The 26,333-nt window shown below is 39.2% G+C and overlaps 4 protein-coding genes across 5 annotated transcripts; 2 read left to right on the top strand and 2 right to left on the bottom strand.

Moving 5' to 3' along the window:
- Nucleotides 1-8,967: 8,967 nt before the first annotated feature.
- Nucleotides 8,968-12,016, bottom strand: LOC145894186 (trafficking kinesin-binding protein 1-like). The gene has a single exon (XM_082982677.1). It carries the CDS (start codon nucleotides 12,014-12,016, stop codon nucleotides 9,839-9,841), a length of 2,178 nt encoding a protein of 725 aa, XP_082838803.1. The 3' UTR covers nucleotides 8,968-9,838.
- A 3,118-nt stretch (nucleotides 12,017-15,134) lies between these two features.
- Nucleotides 15,135-18,465, bottom strand: LOC145894630 (trafficking kinesin-binding protein 1-like). Its single transcript, XM_082983257.1, has 2 exons — nucleotides 18,383-18,465; nucleotides 15,135-18,314 (listed from the first exon to the last, which is right to left on the bottom strand). The coding sequence occupies exon 2, from the start codon at nucleotides 18,189-18,191 to the stop codon at nucleotides 16,014-16,016; it is 2,178 nt and encodes a 725-aa protein (XP_082839383.1). The 5' UTR covers nucleotides 18,192-18,314; nucleotides 18,383-18,465; the 3' UTR covers nucleotides 15,135-16,013.
- Nucleotides 18,466-21,718: 3,253 nt separating this feature from the next.
- Nucleotides 21,719-23,491, top strand: LOC145896173 (microspherule protein 1-like). Its single transcript, XM_082985051.1, has 2 exons — nucleotides 21,719-21,803; nucleotides 21,874-23,491. Exon 2 carries the CDS (start codon nucleotides 21,890-21,892, stop codon nucleotides 23,195-23,197), a length of 1,308 nt encoding a protein of 435 aa, XP_082841177.1. The 5' UTR covers nucleotides 21,719-21,803; nucleotides 21,874-21,889; the 3' UTR covers nucleotides 23,198-23,491.
- A 34-nt stretch (nucleotides 23,492-23,525) lies between these two features.
- LOC145896175 (uncharacterized) lies at nucleotides 23,526-26,035 on the top strand. Of its 2 annotated transcripts, XM_082985056.1 has the most exons (8): nucleotides 23,548-23,686; nucleotides 23,771-24,070; nucleotides 24,255-24,326; nucleotides 24,426-24,539; nucleotides 24,760-24,932; nucleotides 25,246-25,358; nucleotides 25,720-25,833; nucleotides 25,896-26,035. In XM_082985056.1, the coding sequence occupies exons 1-8, from the start codon at nucleotides 23,563-23,565 to the stop codon at nucleotides 26,017-26,019; spliced, it is 1,134 nt and encodes a 377-aa protein (XP_082841182.1). In that variant the 5' UTR covers nucleotides 23,548-23,562; the 3' UTR covers nucleotides 26,020-26,035. The 2 variants fall into 2 exon arrangements, with proteins under 2 accessions (XP_082841181.1, XP_082841182.1); XM_082985055.1 differs by having other exon boundaries at nucleotides 23,526-24,070.
- The last annotated feature ends 298 nt before the right edge of the window (nucleotides 26,036-26,333 follow it).

Genomic DNA, 26,333 nt, shown 5'->3' on the forward strand with positions numbered 1-26,333 from the left:
AAGATAAAGTGCGATTGTGGTTTCGTTCGAGCACAGCTGGCGTTAATTGTCGGCCTCGAGGATTAGGAATTAGCTCGTGAAGATATGATCATGTTTTATTGGCAATTTTCCTGAGGTGCCTTCGTGTGGATTCTTAAGCACAACCACTGATATATTAATCAAAACACTGCTAATTTTTATAGACGTAACAAATTTTCTTCAAGCCTCGGACGTATCCTGTCCTTTCCATGAACCAGCAAAACCTGTTTATTTTGTACACAAAGACAATACACTCAAGAGGTAAGACCATCATTAGCGTGATCTGCCTCCACAACTTTCATCACACGAACCCAAGAATCCGGCTCAAGTCAAACAACAGTGACGTCACACTTGGATGTGTGATGAAATAATCCCATCACATGATTGCCAATTTCGCTGATTGCCTGTGTGTGTTCTATACCGCTGATCCGTTTGATGTATGGCGCATAGAAATCGTATAATCGGATTACGCTGAAAGCCTGGCACTTAAACGCTCTGTGTGCCGTTACACGGCCTTTTTAATGTAGAACGCGCCTTGTTAATTTGTGTCTTTTATAACACCTGTGCGCAGATCAGAAGCGCCGCCACCCGCGTTGTCCGCGCTGCAAGGCAAGACACCGATGAAGTTAAATGCACACAACGTACATTTACTACCGATAGTTGACATTTGGACTCTAACATTTTGTAACCACGCACGGGTCTTTGTAATAACCCTCTATCCTAATTACTTTTAATCGCCGACAAACTGTTTCCCCATCCTTGCCAATGATTTGCGGATCGTATGGAAAATACTACCGACATTTTAAAGCATGACCACACAAGAAAATAAAAATGGCTCGAAAGGTTTTCGCGGAACTATTTATCTTCTTTTCTTCGCCTTCGCACAATTTAATAATTCAAATAAAAGCACAATAGGTGGCGTTATCAATTCTAGTTGGCTACATATTCTGACCAGAAACGTTGAAGAAAATGTTGACTTGAAATGCGTCTAGCAACCTTAAAACCTTATTGTGGAAGTCTGCTTTCAAAATATGCATCTAAACAAGGCTTCTCAAACATTTTCATTCTGCCAACTCATTTTATGAAAGAATATTTTACGCGACGCGTTGTCTTTACATTAATAACAAAAAAACAAGTGACTTCACAGTTTGTAAGTCTTAGGTGCCCCCAAAATAAAGTCGCGACCAAAAGTTCAAAAAGCGCTAAACGACCTAATTGCCAAACGGCATTTGCGAATATGATGAATCAACAGAAAAATCTGCCAGTGGAGGTGCGCATGCATGCCATCAAGTTCTAACAAGTCTATTGCGTACAACAACACGGCCACACACCGGCTGAAGACTTGACAGCGTCGCATTTCTTAAATTAGTTTCACCAAATACCCGTGCGCAAGTGACAAATTCCCAACGCACTATGACTAACCGCTACTTTGTCCGCTCTTGAGAAACCTAACACTGTCCTAATAGCCCTCTGCACCTGGGCTTCTGAATCTACTATTTCTCTGCGCCGGGTGCTTTTAACAGCACCCTTTTTCCCCTCGGCTCCGCAATTATTTCTTTCCCTTACGCGATCGTTCGATCGCCATTGTCCGTCGCGACGGTCGCGATTCGCGCCCTCGAAGGAAGAGACCCTTTCCGTGGCGCTTTAATGAACCAGAGTTTCCGTTCTGACGTGCGACTTGTCAACGAGCACAAAGGGCTCCTGGAAATGTCCAGTTCATTTGAGCTGTGAATTCGCGACTCCATAGATCGCTCCACGCTCAATTCTCGAACCTTTGTCTAATGCGCACCGGATGCTGGACCGCAGAAACCGATAGAAAGGTTGCTATTAGTGGACTGTTTAATTGGATGCCTCGATACGGCCATTCCAAGGTCAAGCATATAGAAATTAAGCGGACATCTGCCAAATTGGCTGTTTCGAATTTCGAAAGACAGTGATTATGCGTTGAAGTTGTCTTTGTTCCAAGTGGTTTGAAAAAATCTCTCATGAAATCTTCGTGCGAGTTTTGTGCGAGTTTAGCTTAAATTACTTTCAAGGCGTTTTAAGATGTTTCAAATTGTTTGTTGTTATTCAGTTTGAGACTATAGTATAGAGATATTAAAATGCTGTATGTGTTTTGTTACAAAATGGGGCCCAATAAATGAAGCATACAGAGACTAAGCAACATACTTGCTGGGTTTTGTTACACAAAATGTATAATACGACGAAAATCCTTTTTCAACAATACCCAGAGTTTGCGTATGTCATCTAGCAAGTCCTTCAGCAAAACTCTCATGCACTGAGCGATTACGGCCATTTTCAATCCCGTGACAGTCTGTAGTGACCAGTCGTTATGAGAAAAGCTACGCAGTCGGTTGAAGTGAGAAACAACAAACAATCAGCTACGTTTCTTGCGTCACAATGCACCATTTTGGCAGAACGAATTCGCTGATTGTCCATATTTGAGCAGGGGATAAGAAGTGACCGCACGAAAGCATATCCAGAAAAACAAACTTTTAGAGTTGCGGAGGCGGCAATTTACCCAGAACAAAAACCTACTGTATGCTACGGCAGCTAGCACAAGTTGAATTTTGTCCCAAATCTTGCAACATTTCTGAATAAGATCGCCGAGGTGGACTTTTAAGCTCATTGCAAATCAGCACGTATGAAACACATCAATCCAGCAAAAAGACTCACAGCAAGTCTGTCTACGCAGCAATTTGCACACAACGCGCGAACGTTGCAGATGTCGGTATTGCGGTGCAAGCGGATTACTGCTGTAGACGGTTATTATTACTTGTTAATTACAGCTAGGGGACACACGCAGCCATTTGTCACCCTAAAAGTGCTAATCTGCAACAAATAAACGTCGTTACAATTCTCTCAAAATTGAAATATGCCTTTTGGTTGTAAACAAGTCTTCACGAAAATTATGCAACGGTATTGACTCACCTTCATAAACAAAATCAGTAAAGCTAGTGATTTTAAAAAAGGCAATTGTGAATTTTGAATATACGCCTGGATAATAATCTGATTTAAGTACACAGTAAAATTACAAAAAAATAAACCTGTTTTAAAATCATTTTGCCTTCTGCTCAAAACTTGGCGGCGCGTGAAAGAAAAATCCTATGACAAAGCTGTTCCGTGCCGACTGGCGATAAATAATTAATGGGTGTTGTGACTTGTTGTTATAAAGGGAAAGAATGATATTCACGTATTACTTGTGACGAACTGCCGGAACGAGTAAATAGACGGCCTGGAAATCATCGATTTCGTCGGTAATAATGAAAGATATTGTCTTTGGCATTTTGAAAGTATTTTCTTTTCGTAACGAACTTAGGTTGTTCACCAAAAAAAGCTTTTTTATTTGGGGAAATCTAATATTTAAGGGAAAAGGGATGTAATTATTTCTGATTTTAAGCTGATTACGTTAATATTTTATTTATACTACAACATATATCCAAAATTTATCGCGATGCACCGTCCTACCAGAAGTTCCCAATCTTCGCCCATCCACTCGCACTTATCGCGAAACCCATCAGCGATGCGTCATTGTAAACGCCCTACTTTGCCAGGTGCGCGCCATCTCTTGTGATGTCACAAAGGTCGCGGGCGCGCGTTGGCCAGGTGATTCTTCTCCGCCGCTTTCTATCGCTTCGCTTGTTTATTTTTCCGCCTCGACGATTTGCGCGCCGGAGAATTAGCGCCTCGCTCATGGGAAAAACTGATCGACAGCCTAGAGCTCTGCAGTGTGTTTTCACGCCCTGTGTTTATTAGTTCTGTTTTGAGCCTTCTGCGCTGCGGGAACAACAAAATATAAACCCTTTCAGGGTCGCTGGTCCGTACACACACTGTCGCATGCTCTGCCTCTGTCAAAACGCAGACGGATAAAATCATTACGTCACCATGGAATTTTGGCTTTCCGAAAAAAGTAAAATGCAGCAATTGTTTTTTTGTTTATCGAAAATGCTATGTTTTTGTTTTAGTTATTTACATGTTTTTGGCGTTGCTTTGAAGTTCATGATTGCGAGATGTTTCGCGGAGAAAAACTGAAACAGGAAATCGTTTTCGAAACATAAAAGTTGCTTTCAACAATTAAAATACAATCATCGCGGTTTGATCGAATCCGATCCAAAAATATTTCGTGGTGGTGTGACGTAATCCATCAATGTTAAAGTATTTGAATCCCACCAATGCGAAGGACCAAAAACGGCTGGGAAATGCCGATGGCCATGGTAGCTGAATGTTTTGGCAGCAAGATATTTAGCAACGCCTCTAGAATCAACCCTTGGATGTGAAAAATATGTAGCAGCCCAATTGGAGACTAAGATCGTTGTTTTCTTGCGGTTTTATAAACAAAAACGACATTTTGAAAACCTTTGGCTTGTTCCACACGAAGAAGTGCTGTCAACAAGCAGTATATACGATTGCTTCTGTGAAAAGCATTTTCATCATTCGTGTAATATTTCATTAAAGCGACATACAAATTACTGTCGTTTTCACAAAAATGGCATTGAGTATGTTTCATCCGCTTGATAAAAGTACAACAGAAAAGAAAAATATTGCGCAACAAAGATAGGCAGCAAACGAAGGACTTGCTTAAATAATGCATTGAAATGATGGAAATTGTTTCTGCTTATTTAACTATAACGCGACCCTTGCTACTGTTATACGTCCTTGGTGCCGATTATACAGAAAACACGGAGGTATGATGTTTGTGTGGACGCCAAATTATTTGCAGTGGATGATGAATCTGATATTAGATTTGTCCGCACCAGCAATAAATTTTGGTTGAAATTCGAAAAGAGAAGTTAAATTTCTGTTCACCACAGACGTCTGTCATCTAGCGGAACATTTTTAATTATTGTTCACCAAGTCCCGCTGGATTGCAGACGAATCGTTCCTAAAATACAACATAGGTCATTTCTGTGCCAGAAGGTAGGTTTTTGTTCAAATACAGTTATATATAGTTTGAGGTAAAAATAACACGTGTTACTTACTTCTCATTTAACATTTCAGGCCCACGCAAAGACGTTTTCTAAACAACAAGAACACAGCGACACCGGTAAAGATACAGGCATCATATGTACGCGCAGTGATTTAACTGCATAAGGTTTGACACCAAACGGAAATCAAGGTAATAAGGTTTGTCATCCCATCTATCGTGCGTCCCGCACCACAATTATGTCCTGGTGGTCTCACAATAAACGGAAATGTGGGAAATATTTGTCATCTGCGCAGTGCGTGCTGACCTATCGCGATTGTCTTTACCTGTATAGACATAAAAGAACGGACAACCGGAAATTTAATCGACCCACAAGCATGATGAGTTATGTGTGGACAGAAGTATAAATAATTCGAGCTGATTAGGAGCTGCTCAGTACGTTATGATGACAGTTATCATTCGGTGCTAATTCAGTTCTTTGAACAAAGCGGATCGCATAGACATCATGAAATTGTTCCTCTTGACTTTTGTGGCCGTTTTCGGAGCGGGATGTTGTAATCGTAAGTTCACTTGTCCATTTTGTTGATCTTATTATGTTTTATCTCCTCGCTACGGAAATTCACCGCGTGCGTCTACAGCAAATTATTTTTAATGTTGATTTAAGTCACTTGCGCGGAAAAGCACAGATCCAAATTTTGTTTGGCAGTTTTACTGTGCAATAATTGTCGCCAGAGCATTTTAAAAATATTTTTTGGTCGAATAAATTATTAGAATATTTGAGATATTTCTAATATTATTCCTGTGCTAACTAGTTCTGTGCAGTTAGAGAAATACGGATCAAAGATTTAATTGTTTATTGTGAGACGCCAGTGATTAACCGTTATACACTTTCCAATGCAGCTTGCGATAATCCTGATCTCAACGCTGAGATTTGTCAATCTTTGTCAGACAAGAACTTGTGTTCAACTTCAGTGGCACAACAGAACTGTTATCGGACCTGCCATCCAAAGGAATGTGACGGTAAACCATTTTATTCAATAGCAACATGTTATTGAGAGCTGCAGATAGGCGTGCACGCTGTTTCGACCTACAAGAACTCATCAGTTCCATTGATGCAGCAATATATTATGTTACTTGGTTATCTGCAGGTTTTCATACAAACCTCTGCAGTTAACATGTAATATCTTTTAAGCAAACGCAAAAACAAGCTAACAAAATAAATCTCAACAGCTTTTGGGTCAATTTTTTCAGCAACACCGTGCGACACCCTGCCAGAAATTGCTGAGAATGGCTTCAGATTACCAGAGGGAGGTGCTGGCCACACGGCAGGTGACAGGGTTACCTACCATTGCAACTCTGGCTACTTGTTAGAAGGCGTTACATCGAACGAATGTAGACTCAACCATACATGGACTTCAAGCGTGGCACCTGTATGCATTGAACGTACGTTGCAAAACTGATATTTTGTTTCAATCAAATAAACACTATAACACAAATGTACATATCCTTCCTCTCAGTTATCAAAACAACATAAATTTTCTTTGGACACTATCTTTAGACCAGAGTTTAACTAACGGAAGAGTTTAACGTTGTTTTTTAAGGTTTTATTTCAAAGCTAAAATCAAAGTTGTGTTACGCATAATTGCGGTTATGAAGAAAAACATAATCGTTCATTCAAACATCTCGTTGCTGTGTGTAAATATTTCAAATAAGTTTATTTGTGGAAAATTTAAGTTTGTCCGGCTCCACCAATTGCATCCGGTATGGACGTGGATCCTGTAGACGAAAATTCGGTGGAGAACTCGAGGGCGAATTACAAGTGTTCTGAACGGGGGCAAAACTGATTGGCAATGGCCTCACCATCTGTAGCAGGGATGGATCAGGAAAGCTTGTGTGGTCGTTAGACCCCAGCACCCTGTCCTGCAACACCAGTACGAACACTATATATACTGTGCCTCCTTCAAAAATGTTTTGGTTATGGTTTCGGTAACACAAAATATCCCATACATGGGTTCACTGTATTTTGTGTAAGATGCTTTTAAATTTACAAAAATTCAAACTGGTGGTTTCAACAGCTGATGCATTCCCTGCTCCTCCTATGATACCTAGTGGTGGCATCAATCCCGAACCCAGGGCATATTATGACGGGGAATTTGCATGGTTTCAATGCCAAAAATATCACACGATTGTGGGGATCATCTTCAACGTTTGTTTTCAGGGCAATTGGACTTTCTTGTCACCTTTATGTGCAAAAGGTAACTTAGTAGGATCTGCATTGTTGCCTATTTAAGCGCCAAAGCACTGTAGATAGTGATGTTCAAACATATTTTGCTTTCAGATTGAGAAGACCGGGTTGCCAACGCAACTTGCCTGCTATACAAGAACAGAGGATACTGCAGCCAGAGTCACGTCCGTGAAGCCTGCTTGAAGACGTGTGAAGCATGCGGAAGTGCGTGGTTATCATATACTGTTACTCAAGTTTAGAATAGTAAAAATTCATTAAACTTTTGGCGCAAACCGTTTTATTTATGGGCATAGCCTAATCGTGGCAAAAACTAGCTGTTGAGAGTCCGCTGGAATAAACCAAAATCAGTGCCATCTTTCCTTGCAACAGGTTGCACCAATGACCCGCCATTCAACCAAAATGTGAACGTCACTGTCAGTGGACCATACACTGGAGGTCATATCGTGAGTTACACTTGCTCTGTGGGCACAATGGTAGGAATTAACCAGAATGTCTGTCTCGGCAACAACGAGTGGGGATTCCCCTCTCCTACCTGCGTAGCGGTAGCTCCGTAACTCCACGGTGAGCGTCGTTTGAAGCTAACATAACTTGCTGTTAAAAGTTTGGAATTAATGGTTGAGGACCAAACGTCCCTGAGACCATATTATAGTCTGGGTTTCCGAAAAAATTACGCACGCTGCTTTTTTATGACTTGGTAAATTGTAATTTGTTTCAGCCATGTTGCAGGCTTTTAAATGATATTATTAATTACCTCAAACCACATCACTGAAAATTCTAATTTGATACAAATAAACACGTTTATTAAAAATGAGCACTCAAGTTTTTTCAGGCACCGCCCTTGAAACAATAAAGACGATATGGCAACCCTGATTCTAGTGGTTTCCAAAGAGAACAATAGGCTACTCGACACTATTAGCAAAACAATAGGCTACTATTTCTACATTTGCCCCTTTTACAAATCCTGTATGTTGTTGTTGTTGTCTTTTATCCGGATTCTAGAATATGAGCAAAGCAAATCCTTATTTCTCAAACACACTTTTGTCTCTTGTAGTAGCCGGTTATTCCCCTTTTCTGAGGCAATCTCCAGACAAAACATTACACGACCGCATATATCAACCATCGACCTCCAATCTGTTTATTAACTTTTATTTTCCGAGATTAATATGGCCTAGATGTACGCAGAATAAAATTGTGAATTTATGCTTCGAGTGGTTTTAAAAGCTTTGAAATTTTGGTGGATTTGTGTTCTAAATTCGTCATATCGTTCACTGGCACCACAGCCACCAATTTCCGACAAGTGGAAACGAGAATCGAAAAATCACGGTCCCGGTGAGGTTTGAACTCACGACCCTAAACATAAATCCAAGTGATAAACAAGTCCTGTAGGCTGGCACTATACTACGTACGTAGCATCATGTGCGCGAGTATGGATAAAAAACGAAACAATACCACAATCTTATCCAGGGCGGGAAATTGAAAGCACCGAAGACAGATAAAAATTGTCTATCCCCCCCCTGAATTTAGCTCCTAACGCCAATGACGCGACCAACCACAAATATACCTGTGGTTGGCACCTGTTCAATGAAATGCGTTTGTGGAAAATGCAGGTTTATCTTTCTGCGTGCCGTTTTTGTTAATTGGGTTTCCAGTATATTTGCCGAACTACTTTTAAGGGTTTCTTGACACCAAAAATGGCTGAAGAACACTGAATTAGAGAGCTGCAGGCAGTGTGTGTACACGCACTGAATTAGTTTTACGAATGTACCGGACCCTTGCAGGCAACACTGATGTTTATTTCAGGAAGTAAGGAAAATAATGTTAATTGAAGAAAAAAAGAAGTGAAACAAGAATAAAAACACTAGACAGCATGCACCAAATGTTAGAAATGACAACAATTATCATCATTTGTAACAAGTACTGCAAACTGCTGCATATAACCGTTAACATACAATTTTTGCTATCTTTTCTATATATGAAACCAAAACTACGATCAAGTGTTTGTATAAAGTATAAAATTTGGGTCATATGACACTGTGAAACTGCCAACTACAAAGACAAGAAGAATGTTGACCTCAGCTAAGGCTATACACTTCAAAGGGCTATAAAGGTAAAGCATGTAAAAAATTGTTATGGCCATAAAATAAAAAAAGGGGCAGGTAATTTATTACACTTGGTTCATTGCCTATTTAATATTTCTTGTAGAGCAGAAAAAAGTCAGAAGAAAATAAATAATACAATACAGAAACAATGTGAAACAGGTCTATATATTTATATAAATAAACATAAAAATTTATTTGACGAAGCATGCAAGAGAAACAGTGCACACCAAAAGTGTTCAGCAGTCTGATATATGTAAGCAGGCAAACAAAACTGCGCTAACGCTTGTCGCAAAAATAAAGCAAAAGTGATTATCACAGACAGATATAAGAAAACAGTCTTCCTAAGAACTTACGTGGAACAAAATAACACAAATTAGAAGTTATAGCATATATGTAACGACAAATTGTCCCAAATAGTGTAAGCTGTTTTAAACAATGGATGAAAGAAGCAACACATAAAAGAATTTGTGGGTTCGACGAAAACTGCATTCAAATTTCAAACTGCGAGTTCTTTTTAAATATCCAAGCACACTGCAAACATAAAAGAAGTAACTAAAAGTCACCAGAGAAGCTTTTCGGAACATTTGCAGCTCCTGAAGCTCCCAAAAATAGATTTGCTTTAGCTGTGTCGGTAGGATCAGTCTCTTCCACACTATTTTCTTTGGAACTTGAACATTGTGGGTTGTTTTTGATCCCAGAAGAATGTGCAGGACTAGTGCTTGACGGAGATAGTTCGTTTGTTCCATGAAGGTAATTCCAGTCACTTGGCAGTGAATGGACAACAGAAGTATTTGGGTTGGTTCGAATTCTGTTGTTGGTGGGTATAGGTGTGGATGAAAACTTTACAAAACTTGTGCTTTTCTTAAAAGGGGTTGTTGTCGCAAAGTTTTTGATGACATCGTTTCCATCTTCTTGAATGTTGGTCAGCTGTTCCAGAGCAATTTTGCTACTAACGTCAATGGGTGAGGACAAGGTGGTTGCACTGGGAGTTGGAGCACTAAACATGATGCCGAAGTCGGTTGCAGAATCATCTGTCGCTTCTTCAGAGCTCTCTGGCGACGACAACAATGGTGTTTTATTTTCAAACTGCTTGCAATGCTTTCTAAACATAACTCCCGCAGGGCTGTAAGATTCCTTGCCTACGTTAAACAGAGGGAGCTTATTTTCAGCCAAGGCTTTCCACTGTTGTAAAGTGTTCGAACCCTCTATCGGTTTGACAATGCGGAGACGTGGAGCAGACTGGCATTTTCTCATCGATAGGTTTTTTTGAGACTGTTTCTGCATTTTCTTTAAGTTAGCTTGAAGGTATTTTGATCTCAAACGTCTTATGTTTAGCTGCCGAAGAGCTTCCTCTAAATCATTTGTTCCAGGTATGCCTGGTTTTCCCATCGGAAAATTACCTTCAACAGAAGTTGGCAGAATTGTATCAGTTTTCTGTGGTGCTGTAAACTCTGCTGTAGGCTCTTTATTAGGAGTGCTGGTGCTTTGAATAGTTTCATCTTCTGCAAATGTTATGCTTCTGTTAGCCACTCGAACAGTTTGTAAAGTCAGTTTATTCAACTTTTTCGGTAACCTCTCTGCAGACTTCGATGTACATGCTTCAACTGAAATGCTTGGAGCAGGAGTTGAAGTGTCCAGAACACTCTCCTCCAATTCAGCAGCAAGAGAATGGTGAAACGGAATCTTAACATCATAACTCATCTCGATGCCATCATCACTTAACATACTGTTAGAATGTGTTGTAAAGTTGTGGGACTCCCTGCGAGTTTCATCAAGAATGTGCAAAACATCTTTATACTTGGATTCCAAGTTGATCACTGCATCACAAAGTTCTTTCTGTGATAAGTTAGCAGTGGAGAGATCCTGCTGCAACTCCTCATGCTCCGTTGTCAGGCTGTTGTAGCGCTGCTGCAGTTTTAGAATGTGAGAAAGCAGTGAGTCTATCTCCTCTTGCTGTCTCGTTGCTTCATCATTTCTCTTGGTTAGCTCCTCTGTGATGCTTGCAATTTGCTCATTTGCACTTTGCAGCTCTTTATGAAGGCCACCAAGTTGCTGGGCTGTGTTGACAATTAGCAAATTTTCCTTTTCGTCTAAGCTATCCGCTTCCTCCTGTAGGTTAAGCTGTTCTTCCTTCAGCACTGCATTATCCTCTTCAAGTTTGCGAATTTTTTCATGCAAGACATCAACGTGGGCTTGGGGTCCCAATTTACCACCTCTGAGCTCTTTAGTGGGTGAAGGCGAGGAAGCATCATCGTTTGTGTAAATATGCAACAGGTTTTCTTTGCAGCTTATTTCATGTTTGAGCTGTGATGCTTCTTCAATTGCCTCGGCAAGTTTGATTTCAAGGTCTTCCTTGTGTTCCATGATGGCTTTATTTTTTACCAAGAGACTTTGCCCAATCCTGGCAGCCAACTCTAAATCACGTTCTCTTTCTTCCAACAAATTAGTAACAGCCCTAATGTCATGATATGTTTCAGTCATTTGGCTATGACGGAAACCACTGAGAAGAAAAAGTTTAAAAACCTCTTCACATTGACGGGGCGACAGGTCAACATTAAAATTAGGAGGCAAAACAGGATATCGAAGCCAATCCTCCTGGGTGTAACCGTGCACTGAGTCAGCACGTAACGTATACTTGGGGATTTGGTCTTGCACAAGAGACACTAACTCCACTTCGGCTTGGTCGCTTTCGTTGTGCAAATCCGTAATGGTTGAAACTTCTTGAAACATCTCTTCATTTTGCCAGGGCTTGTGTTGTGTTCAGCACCATATCTATATACCACAGAAGAAAGTGAAACAATTGTCCAAAAATTTTTATATACGCAATACCAATTGTGGGGACGGTAAACCATTTTATTCAATAGCAACATGTTATTGAGAGCTGCAGATAGGCGTGCACGCTGTTTCGACCTACAAGAACTCATCAGTTCCATTGATGCAGCAATATATTATGTTACTTGGTTATCTGCAGGTTTTCATACAAACCTCTGCAGTTAACATGTAATATCTTTTAAGCAAACGCAAAAACAAGCTAACAAAATAAATCTCAACAGCTTTTGGGTCAATTTTTTCAGCAACACCGTGCGACACCCTGCCAGAAATTGCTGAGAATGGCTTCAGATTACCAGAGGGAGGTGCTGGCCACACGGCAGGTGACAGGGTTACCTACCATTGCAACTCTGGCTACTTGTTAGAAGGCGTTACATCGAACGAATGTAGACTCAACCATACATGGACTTCAAGCGTGGCACCTGTATGCATTGAACGTACGTTGCAAAACTGATATTTTGTTTCAATCAAATAAACACTATAACACAAATGTACATATCCTTCCTCTCAGTTATCAAAACAACATAAATTTTCTTTGGACACTATCTTTAGACCAGAGTTTAACTAACGGAAGAGTTTAACGTTGTTTTTTAAGGTTTTATTTCAAAGCTAAAATCAAAGTTGTGTTACGCATAATTGCGGTTATGAAGAAAAACATAATCGTTCATTCAAACATCTCGTTGCTGTGTGTAAATATTTCAAATAAGTTTATTTGTGGAAAATTTAAGTTTGTCCGGCTCCACCAATTGCATCCGGTATGGACGTGGATCCTGTAGACGAAAATTCGGTGGAGAACTCGAGGGCGAATTACAAGTGTTCTGAACGGGGGCAAAACTGATTGGCAATGGCCTCACCATCTGTAGCAGGGATGGATCAGGAAAGCTTGTGTGGTCGTTAGACCCCAGCACCCTGTCCTGCAACACCAGTACGAACACTATATATACTGTGCCTCCTTCAAAAATGTTTTGGTTATGGTTTCGGTAACACAAAATATCCCATACATGGGTTCACTGTATTTTGTGTAAGATGCTTTTAAATTTACAAAAATTCAAACTGGTGGTTTCAACAGCTGATGCATTCCCTGCTCCTCCTATGATACCTAGTGGTGGCATCAATCCCGAACCCAGGGCATATTATGACGGGGAATTTGCATGGTTTCAATGCCAAAAATATCACACGATTGTGGGGATCATCTTCAACGTTTGTTTTCAGGGCAATTGGACTTTCTTGTCACCTTTATGTGCAAAAGGTAACTTAGTAGGATCTGCATTGTTGCCTATTTAAGCGCCAAAGCACTGTAGATAGTGATGTTCAAACATATTTTGCTTTCAGATTGAGAAGACCGGGTTGCCAACGCAACTTGCCTGCTATACAAGAACAGAGGATACTGCAGCCAGAGTCACGTCCGTGAAGCCTGCTTGAAGACGTGTGAAGCATGCGGAAGTGCGTGGTTATCATATACTGTTACTCAAGTTTAGAATAGTAAAAATTCATTAAACTTTTGGCGCAAACCGTTTTATTTATGGGCATAGCCTAATCGTGGCAAAAACTAGCTGTTGAGAGTCCGCTGGAATAAACCAAAATCAGTGCCATCTTTCCTTGCAACAGGTTGCACCAATGACCCGCCATTCAACCAAAATGTGAACGTCACTGTCAGTGGACCATACACTGGAGGTCAAATCGTGAGTTACACTTGCTCTGTGGGCACAATGGTAGGAATTAACCAGAATGTCTGTCTCGGCAACAACGAGTGGGGATTCCCCTCTCCTACCTGCGTAGCGGTAGCTCCGTAACTCCACGGTGAGCGTCGTTTGAAGCTAACATAACTTGCTGTTAAAAGTTTGGAATTAATGGTTGAGGACCAAACGTCCCTGAGACCATATTATAGTCTGGGTTTCCGAAAAAATTACGCACGCTGCTTTTTTATGACTTGGTAAATTGTAATTTGTTTCAGCCATGTTGCAGGCTTTTAAATGATATTATTAATTACCTCAAACCACATCACTGAAAATTCTAATTTGATACAAATAAACACGTTTATTAAAAATGAGCACTCAAGTTTTTTCAGGCACCACCCTTGAAACAATAAAGACGATATGGCAACCCTGATTCTAGTGGTTTCCAAAGAGAACAATAGGCTACTCGACACTATTAGCAAAACAATAGGCTACTATTTCTACATTTGCCCCTTTTACAAATCCTGTATGTTGTTGTTGTTGTCTTTTATCCGGATTCTAGAATATGAGCAAAGCAAATCCTTATTTCTCAAACACACTTTTGTCTCTTGTAGTAGCCGGTTATTCCCCTTTTCTGAGGCAATCTCCAGACAAAACATTACACGACCGCATATATCAACCATCGACCTCCAATCTGTTTATTAACTTTTATTTTCCGAGATTAATATGGCCTAGATGTACGCAGAATAAAATTGTGAATTTATGCTTCGAGTGGTTTTAAAAGCTTTGAAATTTTGGTGGATTTGTGTTCTAAATTCGTCATATCGTTCACTGGCACCACAGCCACCAATTTCCGACAAGTGGAAACGAGAATCGAAAAATCACGGTCCCGGTGAGGTTTGAACTCACGACCCTAAACATAAATCCAAGTGATAAACAAGTCCTGTAGGCTGGCACTATACTACGTACGTAGCATCATGTGCGCGAGTATGGATAAAAAACGAAACAATACCACAATCTTATCCAGGGCGGGAAATTGAAAGCACCGAAGACAGATAAAAATTGTCTATCCCCCCCCTGAATTTAGCTCCTAACGCCAATGACGCGACCAACCACAAATATACCTGTGGTTGGCACCTGTTCAATGAAATGCGTTTGTGGAAAATGCAGGTTTATCTTTCTGCGTGCCGTTTTTGTTAATTGGGTTTCCAGTATATTTGCCGAACTACTTTTAAGGGTTTCTTGACACCAAAAATGGCTGAAGAACACTGAATTAGAGAGCTGCAGGCAGTGTGTGTACACGCACTGAATTAGTTTTACGAATGTACCGCACCCTTGCAGGCAACACTGATGTTTATTTCAGGAAGTAAGGAAAATAATGTTAATTGCAGAAAAAACGAAGTGAAACAAGAATAAAAACACTAGACAGCATGCACCAAATGTTAGAAATGACAACAATTATCATCATTTGTAACAAGTACTGCAAACTGCTGCATATAACCGTTAACATACAATTTTTGCTATCTTTTCTATATATGAAACCAAAACTACGATCAAGTGTTTGTATAAAGTATAAAATTTGGGTCATATGACACTGTGAAACTGCCAACTACAAAGACAAGAAGAATGTTGACCTCAGCTAAGGCTATACACTTCAAAGGGCTATAAAGGTAAAGCATGTAAAAAATTGTTATGGCCATAAAATAAAAAAATGGGGCAGGTAATTTATTACACTTGGTTCATTGCCTATTTAATATTTCTTGTAGAGCAGAAAAAAGTCAAAAGAAAATAAATAATACAATACAGAAATAATGTGAAACAGGTCTATATATTTATATAAATAAACATAAAAATTTATTTGACGAAGCATGCAAGAGAAACAGTGCACACCAAAAGTGTTCAGCAGTCTGATATATGTAAGCAGTCAAACAAAACTGCGCTAACGTTTGTCGCAAAAATAAAGCAAAAGTGATTATCACAGACAGATATAAGAAAACACTCTTCCTAAGAACTTACTTGGAACAAAATAACACAAATTAGAAGTAGAAGTTAAAGCATATGTGTAACGACAAATTGTCCGAAATAGTGTAAGCCGATTTTAAACAATGGATGAAAGAAGCAACACATAAAAGTCTTTGTGGGTTTGAGGAAAACTGCATTCAAATTTCAAACTGCTAGTTCTTTTTAAATATCCAAGCACACTGCAAACATAAAAGAAGTAACTAAAAGTCACCAGAGAAGCTTTTCGGAACATTTGCAGCTCCTGAAGCTCCCAAAAATAGATTTGCTTTAGCTGTGTCGGTAGGATCAATCTCTTCCACACTATTTTCTTTGGAACTTGAACATTGTGGGTTGTTTTTGATCCCAGAAGAATGTGCAGGACTAGTGCTTGACGGAGATAGTTCATTTGTTCCATGAAGGTAATTCCAGTCACTTGGCAGTGAATTGACAACAGAAGTATTTGGGTTGGTTCGAATTCTGTTGTTGGTGGGTATAGGTGTGGATGAAAACTTTACAAAACTTGTGCTTTTCTTAAAAGGGGTCGTTGACGCAAAGTTTTTGATGACATCGTTTCCATCTTCTTGAATGTTGGTCAGCTGTTCCAGAGCAATTTTGCTACTAACGTCAATGGGTGAGGACAGGGTGGTTGCACTGGGAGTTGGAGCGCTAAACATGATGCCGAAGTCAGTTGCAGAATCATCTGTCGCTTCTTCAGAGCTCTCTGGCGACGACAACAATGGTGTTTTATTTTCAAACTGCTTGCAATGCTTTCTAAACATAACTCCCGCAGGGCTGTAAGATTCCTTGCCTACGTTAAACAGAGGGAGCTTATTTTCGGCCAAGGCTTTCCACTGTTGTAAAGTGTTGGAACCCTCTATCGGTTTGACAATGCGGAGACGTGGAGCAGACTGGCATTTTCTCATCGATAGGTTTTTTTGAGACTGTTTCTGCATTTCCTTTAAGTTAGCTTGAAGGTATTTTGATCTCAAACGTCTTATGTTTAGCTGCCGAAGAGCTTCCTCTAAATCATTTGTTCCAGGTATGCCTGGTTTTCCCATCGGAAAATTACCTTCAACAGAAGTTGGCAGAATTGTATCAGTTTTCTGTGGTGCTGTAAACTCTGCTGTAGGCTCTTTATTAGGAGTGCTGGTGCTTTGAATAGTTTCATCTTCTGCAAATGTTATGCTTCTGTTAGCCACTCGAACAGTTTGTAAAGTCAGTTTATTCAACTTTTTCGGTGACCTCTCTGCAGACTTCGATGTACATGCTTCAACTGAAATGCTTGGAGCAGGAGTTGAAGTGTCCAAAGCACTCTCCTCCAACTCCGCAGCAAGAGAATGGTGAAACGGAATCTTAACATCATAACTCATCTCGATGCCATCATCACTTAACATACTGTTAGAATGTGTTGTGAAGTTGTGGGACTCCCTGCGAGTTTCATCAAGAATGTGCAAAACATCTTTATACTTGGATTCCAAGTTGATCACTGCATCACAAAGTTCTTTCTGTGATAAGTTAGCAGTGGAGAGATCCTGCTGCAACTCCTCATGCTCCGTTGTCAGGCTGTTGTAGCGCTGCTGCAGTTTTAGAATGTGAGAAAGCAGTGAGTCTATCTCCTCTTGCTGTCTCGTTGCTTCATCATTTCTCTTGGTTAGCTCCTCTGTAATGCTTGCAATTTGCTCATTTGCACTTTGCAGCTCTTTATGAAGACCACCAAGTTGTTGGGCTGTGTTGACAATTAGCAAATTTTCCTTTTCGTCTAAGCTATCCGCTTCCTCTTGTAGGTTAAGCTGTTCTTCCTTCAGCACTGCATTATCCTCTTCAAGTTGGCGAATTTTTTCATGCAAGACATCAACATGGGCTTGGGGTCCCAATTTACCACCTCTAAGCTCCTTAGTGGGTGAAGGCGAGGAAGCATCATCATTAGTGTAAATATGCAGCAGGTTTTCTTTGCAGCTTATTTCATGTTTCAGCTGTGATGCTTCTTCAATTGCCTCAGCAAGTTTGATTTCAAGGTCTTCCTTGTGCTCCATGATAGCTTTATTTTTTACCAAGAGACTTTGCCCAATCCTGGCAGCCAACTCTAAATCACGTTCTCTTTCTTCCAACAAATTAGTAACAGCCCTAATGTCATGATATGTTTCAGTCATTTGGCTATGACGGAAACCACTGAGAAGAAAAAGTTTAAAAACCTCTTCGCATTGACGGGGCGACAGGTCAACATTAAAATTAGGAGGCAAAACAGGATATCGAAGCCAATCCTCCTGGGTGTAACCGTGCACTGAGTCCGCGCGTAACGTATACTTGGGGATTTGGTCTTGCACAAGAGACACTAACTCCACTTCGGCTTGGTCGCTTTCGTTGTGCAAATCCGTAATGGTTGAAACTTCTTGAAACATCTCTTCATTTTGCCAGGGCTTGTGTTGTGTTCAGCACCATATCTATATACCACAGAAGAAAGTGCAACAATTGTCCAAAAATTTTTATGTACGCAATACCAATTGTGGGTCCTAGCTTCCAATCTTTAGAAAAATATACAGTTTTAAAATTTACACAGAAAACAAACCAAATACTGATGGTGAAAAATTACTTTGGTAACAAAGATTGGTTTCTTGGTAAATCCAAGTAGTCTTTCAAAAGGCCAGCTAAAAGATTTAGAAGAAAAAATGCAAGTAACTGTATCATAATTTCCTAGTTGCACTTGAATATACAAGATAGATCTAATTTTCTGTAAGAACAGCTATTATTTATTAGAATGTGAACACCACAACAATCCAACTTTCAAAAATCATTTCTGAATTTTTGTGGCTATGAACAAACAAGTTCTCTGCAAATCCAGTCCATTGCACACACTGAGTCTGAGTTAGCTCATAAACTTCTGATAATAATGGTTGTTTATGACAACTTTGCCAGGCAACTTTCCTGTAAAATCTTTTTAACTACTTCGTAATTGTATCCTGGCTAAGAGATTGTTTGAGTAGTAATGTAATATCAATATTGCCAAGGTTTGGCCATCAAACATTAACTAAAAACTGGTTTGACTTAAGGTACCAAGCATCACCCAAGAAAAACCAAGTTATAAAATTTCGTGTATGATACTTATAAACGTAACCTATAGTGTGTTAACACAGAGGCACAATTGATTAAAATCACATAAATAACGCCTGCAAGTCTCTCTTTCTGCTGTGCAAACGAACCAATTTGACATTTGGAATGTGGTAATTACACCAACGTACAAAATACCAGCTGATTGCTAACGACAGCACCGGCAGTTTAATTATTAATGCTATGTCAAATTGTGTGGATATAATAAACATTGGTTAAAACCAGAACGATATTGAAGGGCTTGGTCCAATGTAATTACTTAGAACTGTCAATCCTAGATATTATTTCTAAATTTAGTGATTTGCTGTGCCGGTATTCCACTTATGGATGTTAGAGAATGTTCCGCAAATTATGCATAAATCAGATGAGAGGTCCTAACAATTTCCCTTTTTGAATTTTTTACGCATGAAATATGTTGCCGTAATATTTTGCGTGCAACAAGCACGGTTACACAATTCAGCAAAACCACATCTAACACAATAAATTGTTGTTTGTTTTTGACTCATTTTGTTACAAAACCAACAAACACGCACAAAAAACAACAAGGTGACGATTAAAACAGATTGCGTGAGTGGTTAAAGTGTGGCCAATAAAAAAAGATTAAAGTGGAGAATACACCTCTGATCCATTTTCATAAATCGTTACAAAATCAGAAACTACCAGCAGCGTGCATGAAAATAAGCTAAAAAACACAATTGGCAAAAAAATGTTCCACGCACCAAAAACTACATCTACAAAAAAGCTACCACATATATTTTGTAAACAAGTGTGACGAAGTTTGAAATGCATCATTTGTACAATTGGAATGTATAGCTTTGACGTATTGATTTTTTTGTATTATACTATGTGTTTGATAAGATCCGTAAGGCTGTGTCAAGATCGAACGTTCCAGGTTTTCCAGGTTTTCCGAGCGGTTTCGCTTGAAAAACCGTATCACTTCCATCAGTAGCTGCTGTTTTCTTCGGCCGATTTTCCCCAGTCTGCGGCGTCTGCGTCGAGCAACTTTGCGTGACGAGAGCCTCATCACGAAACACGCAGCCGCCATTTTGCTCTTGCTTGTCGAATGAGTCATCAAAACTTTTAAAGTAATCTTCATCGCATTCCATACCTAACTCGGAAATCAAAGTCGAGTTGTGGTATTTTCGACGAGTTTCATCTAAAGAAGCCAGAACGTCATTGTAAGCCTTATCGAGCCCGGACAGCATATCGTCAATCTGTCTGTGAGAATCGCCTGTGTTTGTTAGATTTACTTGTATTCCTTCCAGTTCTGAAGTGATGCTGTTGTTTCGTTGCTGCAAAATGGACATATGCGAACGCAAAGAGTTAATTTCTTCTTGTTGTTTAGCCACGCTGTCCATAGCTTTCGAAAGATCCTTGGATATCTGCGACATTTGTTGTTTCGTATTTTGAAGGTCCTCGCTCACCGCTTCCATTTTTTCGCGCAAATCATCCTGGCCCAGTTTCAACGCAACATTTTCCTTTTCGAGTTTGCAAATTCTGTCGCAAAGGACCTCTACCTCAGGGGAAGTTTCGCTCACCATTTGCAACTCGGGCTTGGGCGTTGGCGGCCCAGATTCATCGTGCAGCATATGCTTTTGCCAAAATGGCTGGTATTTAAACCGTATATCGTGTTTTAACTGGGAAATATTATCCCTTTCCTGTGCAAGATCCCCTTCCAAGTCTCTATTTTTTTGTTCAATTTCGTTGTTGTTCTCCAACAACTGCAAGCCGTAAACTGCGGCTTTGAGTAGAAGAAGTTCCCTTTCCTCCAATTCAACAATTGCGTCAGTCATCTGACCGAGGTATTGTTGCGGAACTGCGAAATCCGTTCATATAACTTAAGTTAATAAAGATTCTGTTTACCTTTGAATAAGAAATAAACCAATGTTTGAAAATCACGACTTTCACAAGATGCTTAACAGAACTCGTAAGTCTCCTATTGCAAAAAAACTTTCACCTTTCCGATGGAATTGCTGCAACTAAATATTGAATGTTCTAAAACTGGTAACTCATCAAACTCATCAAGACCGTGCGTAAATCTAACATATTGCTTTATGTACACCGGAAAATATGAGGTGCGCCCCTAATGCGGTGTCACGTAGGCAATGGTACACAAAGCAATTTCCTCGTCCTTACTCAATTTGTTCACAGCTGAAACCCTAAAACCCTTACACTCGGGAAAACTTGTTGTTTCATTACCCGTGTATAGTAATTATTAACGTCATATTTGTGTCGTTGTATGACAAACATTTATTGAATAACAGCTCCCAGAAATACAACAAAACAGGCTTTTTGTGGTCTGGGTCAAGTTTACCAAAGCAAGTGAGCAAACATTTGAAATGTGTTTACCCGCTCTAGACAATAGGTTCATTACTGGCGGATAAATGTAGGTATGCATCTATATTTTATATTGTTACTTGCTAAGCAAACCGAGTTTACAAGTACGCCTTATTATTTTTTTTAGTTTCACAATTAGGCCTAATTTCACCAAAATTCTTTCCAATAAAAACAACACAAGTAAACTTTTATTCTTTGTCCTGATTACACAATAGTGCAATTACCAACTTATATTTCTTGGAGTAACTATAGGTAAAACGTTTTTAACTATAGGTAAAACGTTGTAGTCTAAAAAGACTTTGCTAAGTTTATTTTCTATATTTATCCCAACAATCTTAAAAAAAATAAACTTCCAAAATTACGGTTACGGTTGAATGCGCCACGGTACGGTACTGCCATTCGTGTTTTTGCTGATTGTGTTGTGTAATGAAAGTTGGAAAAGCAATTTTGTTTCAGTTGTATTTGTATGTCTTATTGTTTCTGTAGATCAGTTGCATCAGTTGATGTAGTAAAGTATATTAAGATCCGTTACAACGTACATTCGTGAAAACATCAGTACAAAAATAGCAGTAATTTCATATCGTATTTGATTTTATGATTCCTTACCTTTATTGGAGATTTTGTGTCGTATTTATACAGGAAAAATAACGAAACAATGGCCAGTAATGAGATGCAGGAAGGCTCGATTCATAGACGGCATTCGTCTCGCTCCATAAAACGAAGAAAATTTGATGATGAGCTAGTCGAAAGTAGTCTTCCTCTGAAACCGCCGTTGAGAAAAAGTTTTGATGGAGTGGAAGAGATGGAAACTTCCTTGCCTGCAGAAGTAGCATCACCAAGTGAAGAAACAATTGAGAAAAAAATCCACAACAGACAACCCCAAGAAGTGTCAAGAAAACCTTCCTCAAGTGCTGGCAGTGTTGCAGGGGACAAGAAGGTTGTCAAAAAAAAGAAGATGAAAAAGACTCGTCAGGCATTTGCCGCTGCTAAAGACATGGGGCGATGGAAACCAACAGATGATATAATGCTTATTGATGGTGTAATGCAAGTTCAGGACTTAACACAAGTTCATCTTGGTGTAAAATTTTCATGTTACTTCACTCTGGAGGAGATACAGGAGAGGTGGTATGCTCTGTTGTATGATCCTGTTATTTCTGGTTTGGCTAAACAGGCAATGAAAGCTTTGCCACAAGAACTGGCACGTGAAGCCCATGCCAAGGCGTTGTACAGTAAAGGTGAAGAACAAGTTTTGGCAAAAATTTCCTCCACCTCTCAACCAACTCTTGACACATTTCAGTCTTCTTTGGACCAAAACATATCGGTTTTCCACCACAGCAGAACAGCAGAAGCACTAAAAAGGCATTGGGAATTAATGAAGAAATATCAGCTCATTGATGACCAAACTGTACAGCCTCTTCCACAAGGTGATCACATTCTTAACTTTTCCGATGCTGAGGACATGCTCGATGATCAGGAAATCTTGCAGCAAAGAGATGATGCTATTTCACAAGAGCTGAAAATTGCTGATCGAAAGCAAAAAAATGAGATTAAGAAGCTAGAAGAGGAGATACCCCGGTGGGAGTTGTTGGTAAGCAGTGTTACTGGAGCTCCTAGACAGGAAATGGACCAGCACACCATTGCAGTGCTGAGAGGACGCTTGGTTCGTTACCTAATGCGATCCCGCGAAATCACATTCGGACGTACGACTGATTACCACACAGTGGACATTGATTTGTCACTTGAAGGTCCTGCATACAAAATATCACGACAGCAAGGTACAATAAAAATGAAAAACAATGGGGATTTTGTTGTAACAAATGAAGGAAAAAGACCAATTTTTGTTGATGGAAAGGCAGTGTTAAAAGGTGGTAAAGCTAGACTCCAACATGACTCCGTGTTGGAAATTGCATTGTTGCGATTTGTGTTTCTGGTGAATGACCAACTAGTTAATACATCAAAATGAAAAGGTTATATCAATATGAAATAATTTCATGTGTTATGCATTTTGCAGCAACTTGTGTTCAAGTCCAGGAATTATCTTTTAATGTCACCAGTTTTGTGACGTGATAGATTTACAATAATTAAACTTTCAAATTCCTGGGTAATGAAAAACTTAAAAGTTACCGCTTTGGAATTATATTGAATATTGCTTGACTGAACATTTCAGTGTATTAATATTTTCCTATTTACTAATGTAAGTCTCCTTTTTGTGATCTTGTTGAAGAATATTTGTTTGATGTTTTTGCTCACAACAATTTGCCAGAAGTACGTTTATGGTGACAAGCGTGTTATATTTTGTCCCTTTTTTTCAGAATTAGACAAAATAAAATGCCCAAATCAGACAAACAAAGAATCCGCAAACGTTCTTCCTCAAACTCTGATGCTCATTCGCCTTCTCCATTAAAGAAAAGAAAGAAAGAGAAAAAGAACAAAGAAGAAAAACACGACAAGCGTGAAAGAACAAGAAAACACAGATACAACTGCTCAGATAGTGAACTGGATTCTCGAGAAAAAAGGAACCATGGCATAGAGAGAGATCAACCTCAACGTAGATCCAGACACAAAACCCAGAGCTCGGAATCTGATCATGCATCAAGCCCTGAAATTCCAAGACACAAAAAGCGTCACAGATCAAACTCTGGAGAGCGCAGACATAAGCGTGATGAGGATCGTAATAATGAAAGATTTCGCATTAAACAAGAACCAACTTCTTATCGGCGATCTCCTGGAAGGAGAGATTCTGGTTATAGACATGATCGCATCAAAAGGGAGGAGGACTTTGACCAGAGACAGGAGGTGTTAAGACAAAGAAGAAGACATGAGCATCACCCTGAAGGTACTCTACATATATAAATACTATTTGATTCTATATTTCCATCGCAATAATTGATTGTGACATCAACAGTTGACAGAATTGATGGCTATTCAGATTTATAATTGTCTAATACAAACTGACTTGCTGCCATGAAAATTTTGTGTATACTTTATAAAAAAACATGATGATTTATTTCATTATACAGACCATAGAAGAAGCAACCATGAAAGATATCGCCCAGACCAAAGAGTTAAAGAAGAACCACAAGACAATGGACGTGAGTTTTTGTATCAAAAAGTAACATTGCAACAAATGGGTAATTGCCAAATAATGAGATTATGTCATAAAACATGCTGATTATGTATATATGTGAAAGGTGGCCGGGGAGAGCGTGCGCAGCGGGGTGACGAGCGAAGCATGAACGATCAGAGAAGATTGGAGGCAAGAAAACGAAGAGATGAAGCAGGAGAAACAAAAGAAGCTTTTGAAAGTAAATTTGCTTTTTGGAAGTTGCAGTGGTGATGGTTTACAACCAAATCTTAGATAAGATCCCAAAGGAATATATTTGTATTATATGTTCTTCGACTTTAGCCAATTCTTTTTGTATGAAATATTGAATGCTTGGACAATTTAGAGATGAAAATTAGAGCTTTAGAGCAATTTAAAGCAAACAGATAAATGTTACCCTTGCCTGAACTTGTTTTTTTTAGACGAAGAAAAGTCCCCAGATAAAGAAAAACCCAACCTTGGACTTTCTGGAGCTCTTACAGAAGACAAGAACACATTTAGAGGGGTGGTGATAAATTACAGGGAACCCCCGGAAGCGAGAGTCCCCAAAAAGAAATGGAGGTTTTATCCTTTCAAGGGAACAGAATCGCTAAAGGTTTTTTTTTTTTACTGCTAAGCCGTTATTTGTTGGAAAACAATGTAAAAAAAACCTTATCCAAATCCCAAACATCCAGAAAACCCTGCTATTTGACACAAAACTTGAATTTTATGCTTTGGCCTTGCGTTCTTATTATTTTTCGATTTTGTTAATCTGGACATTCCACAAATTGACATGTATTAAAACAAAGTAATCCAGTTTGTTAAGGCATTTCTGTAATTTTGTTCATATGTAGTATATATATATTATCATTGTTTACCTTGCCGGTCGGTTGCTATTTTAATATTCACTGAAAACCTGGTGTTTTTAGGTTTTACACCTCCATCGACAGAGTGCCTACTTAATTGGTCGTCTGCGGCGAATAGCAGATATTCCCGTTGATCACCCATCGTGTTCAAAACAACATGCTGTGTTCCAATTTAGGTAAAAAAAAGTGACTTGCATTATTGTTTTTTTGAAAATCGAGTGTTCTTGCATCACTTTACATTGTTTGATGGGAAAGTTTCTTTGTAAAACTTGTCCCTTAACGGTATCTCAGGGCCTAAAAAGCATAATGATGACTTGTACAAATTTTTGACACATATAAATGTTGCATCAATTGGTTGCTTACAAGTTAGCCAGTGTTATCAAGCAATGTGCCACAGTATATTACAAAACAATGTGCTTAAATTGGCACTAAACTGCACCAACTTGTGATGAACATTAGAACTTGTTACCTGTCATGTCAAGTCATCTGTTTAGTTGCTTGTAAACACCATAATATTTTATATATTAAACATCACAGAATGATTGAAGAAGAAGTGGACGGCGTATTACGCAGAAGAGTCAAACCGTACATTATCGACTTGGGAGCTTCGAACGGCACGTTCCTTAACAATGAACGCATTGAAGCACAAAGGCTAGTCTAAGACTAACTTGCATGCTTTCTCTTCATTCTTTAACGTTGCTTCTGACAAACAGGTATGTGGAACTACGGGAGCAAGACGTGTTAAAGTTTGGGTTCAGTTCTCGGGAATATGTTTTGCTGCATGCCAAAAGTGACACTACTGATGTCGGTAGTGAAAGTGAAGCGGAAGATGAATGAAAACTATAATATTTACTCCTTTTTGCTGGACGCTAGTCATTTTTTCATTATTGTTTTTCTGTTTTTGGCAAAATTATTGCAGAAGAAGTTTTGGATAATGCATTTGTGATAAACTGTTGGTCTGCTGTTTTATGCTGGTGGACATTGATGTTTTTATTGAGTAACATAATTGTAAACCAAGTTTTCTTTTCTTGTGGTTGTTAATTTGAACCTAATTGCGTCTTAGTTAAATTAAAAAGTTTTTACAAAAATTACCAAGGATGGTTTTATTTGCAACAATTGTTGTTGAAAAAATATTATTGTGGCAAAAATCA

Source organism: Ascidia mentula, chromosome 3, assembly GCF_947561715.1.
Source record: "Ascidia mentula chromosome 3, kaAscMent1.1, whole genome shotgun sequence".
Taxonomy (NCBI): Eukaryota; Metazoa; Chordata; class Ascidiacea; order Phlebobranchia; family Ascidiidae; genus Ascidia; species Ascidia mentula.

Bases quoted from the DNA above. Each gene is read 5' to 3' on its own strand.
- LOC145894186 (XM_082982677.1), bottom strand. From the start codon at position 12,016: ATGTTTCAAGAAGTTTCAACCATTACGGATTTGCACAACGAAAGCGAC.
- LOC145894630 (XM_082983257.1), bottom strand. From the start codon at position 18,191: ATGTTTCAAGAAGTTTCAACCATTACGGATTTGCACAACGAAAGCGAC.
- LOC145896173 (XM_082985051.1), top strand. From the start codon at position 21,890: ATGGCCAGTAATGAGATGCAGGAAGGCTCGATTCATAGACGGCATTCG.
- LOC145896175 (XM_082985055.1), top strand. From the start codon at position 23,563: ATGCCCAAATCAGACAAACAAAGAATCCGCAAACGTTCTTCCTCAAAC. The intron at 25,359-25,719 runs GTAAAAAAAAGT...TAAACATCACAG, and splicing joins CATGCTGTGTTCCAATTTAG to AATGATTGAAGAAGAAGTGG. The intron at 25,834-25,895 runs GCTAGTCTAAGA...TCTGACAAACAG, and splicing joins GAACGCATTGAAGCACAAAG to GTATGTGGAACTACGGGAGC.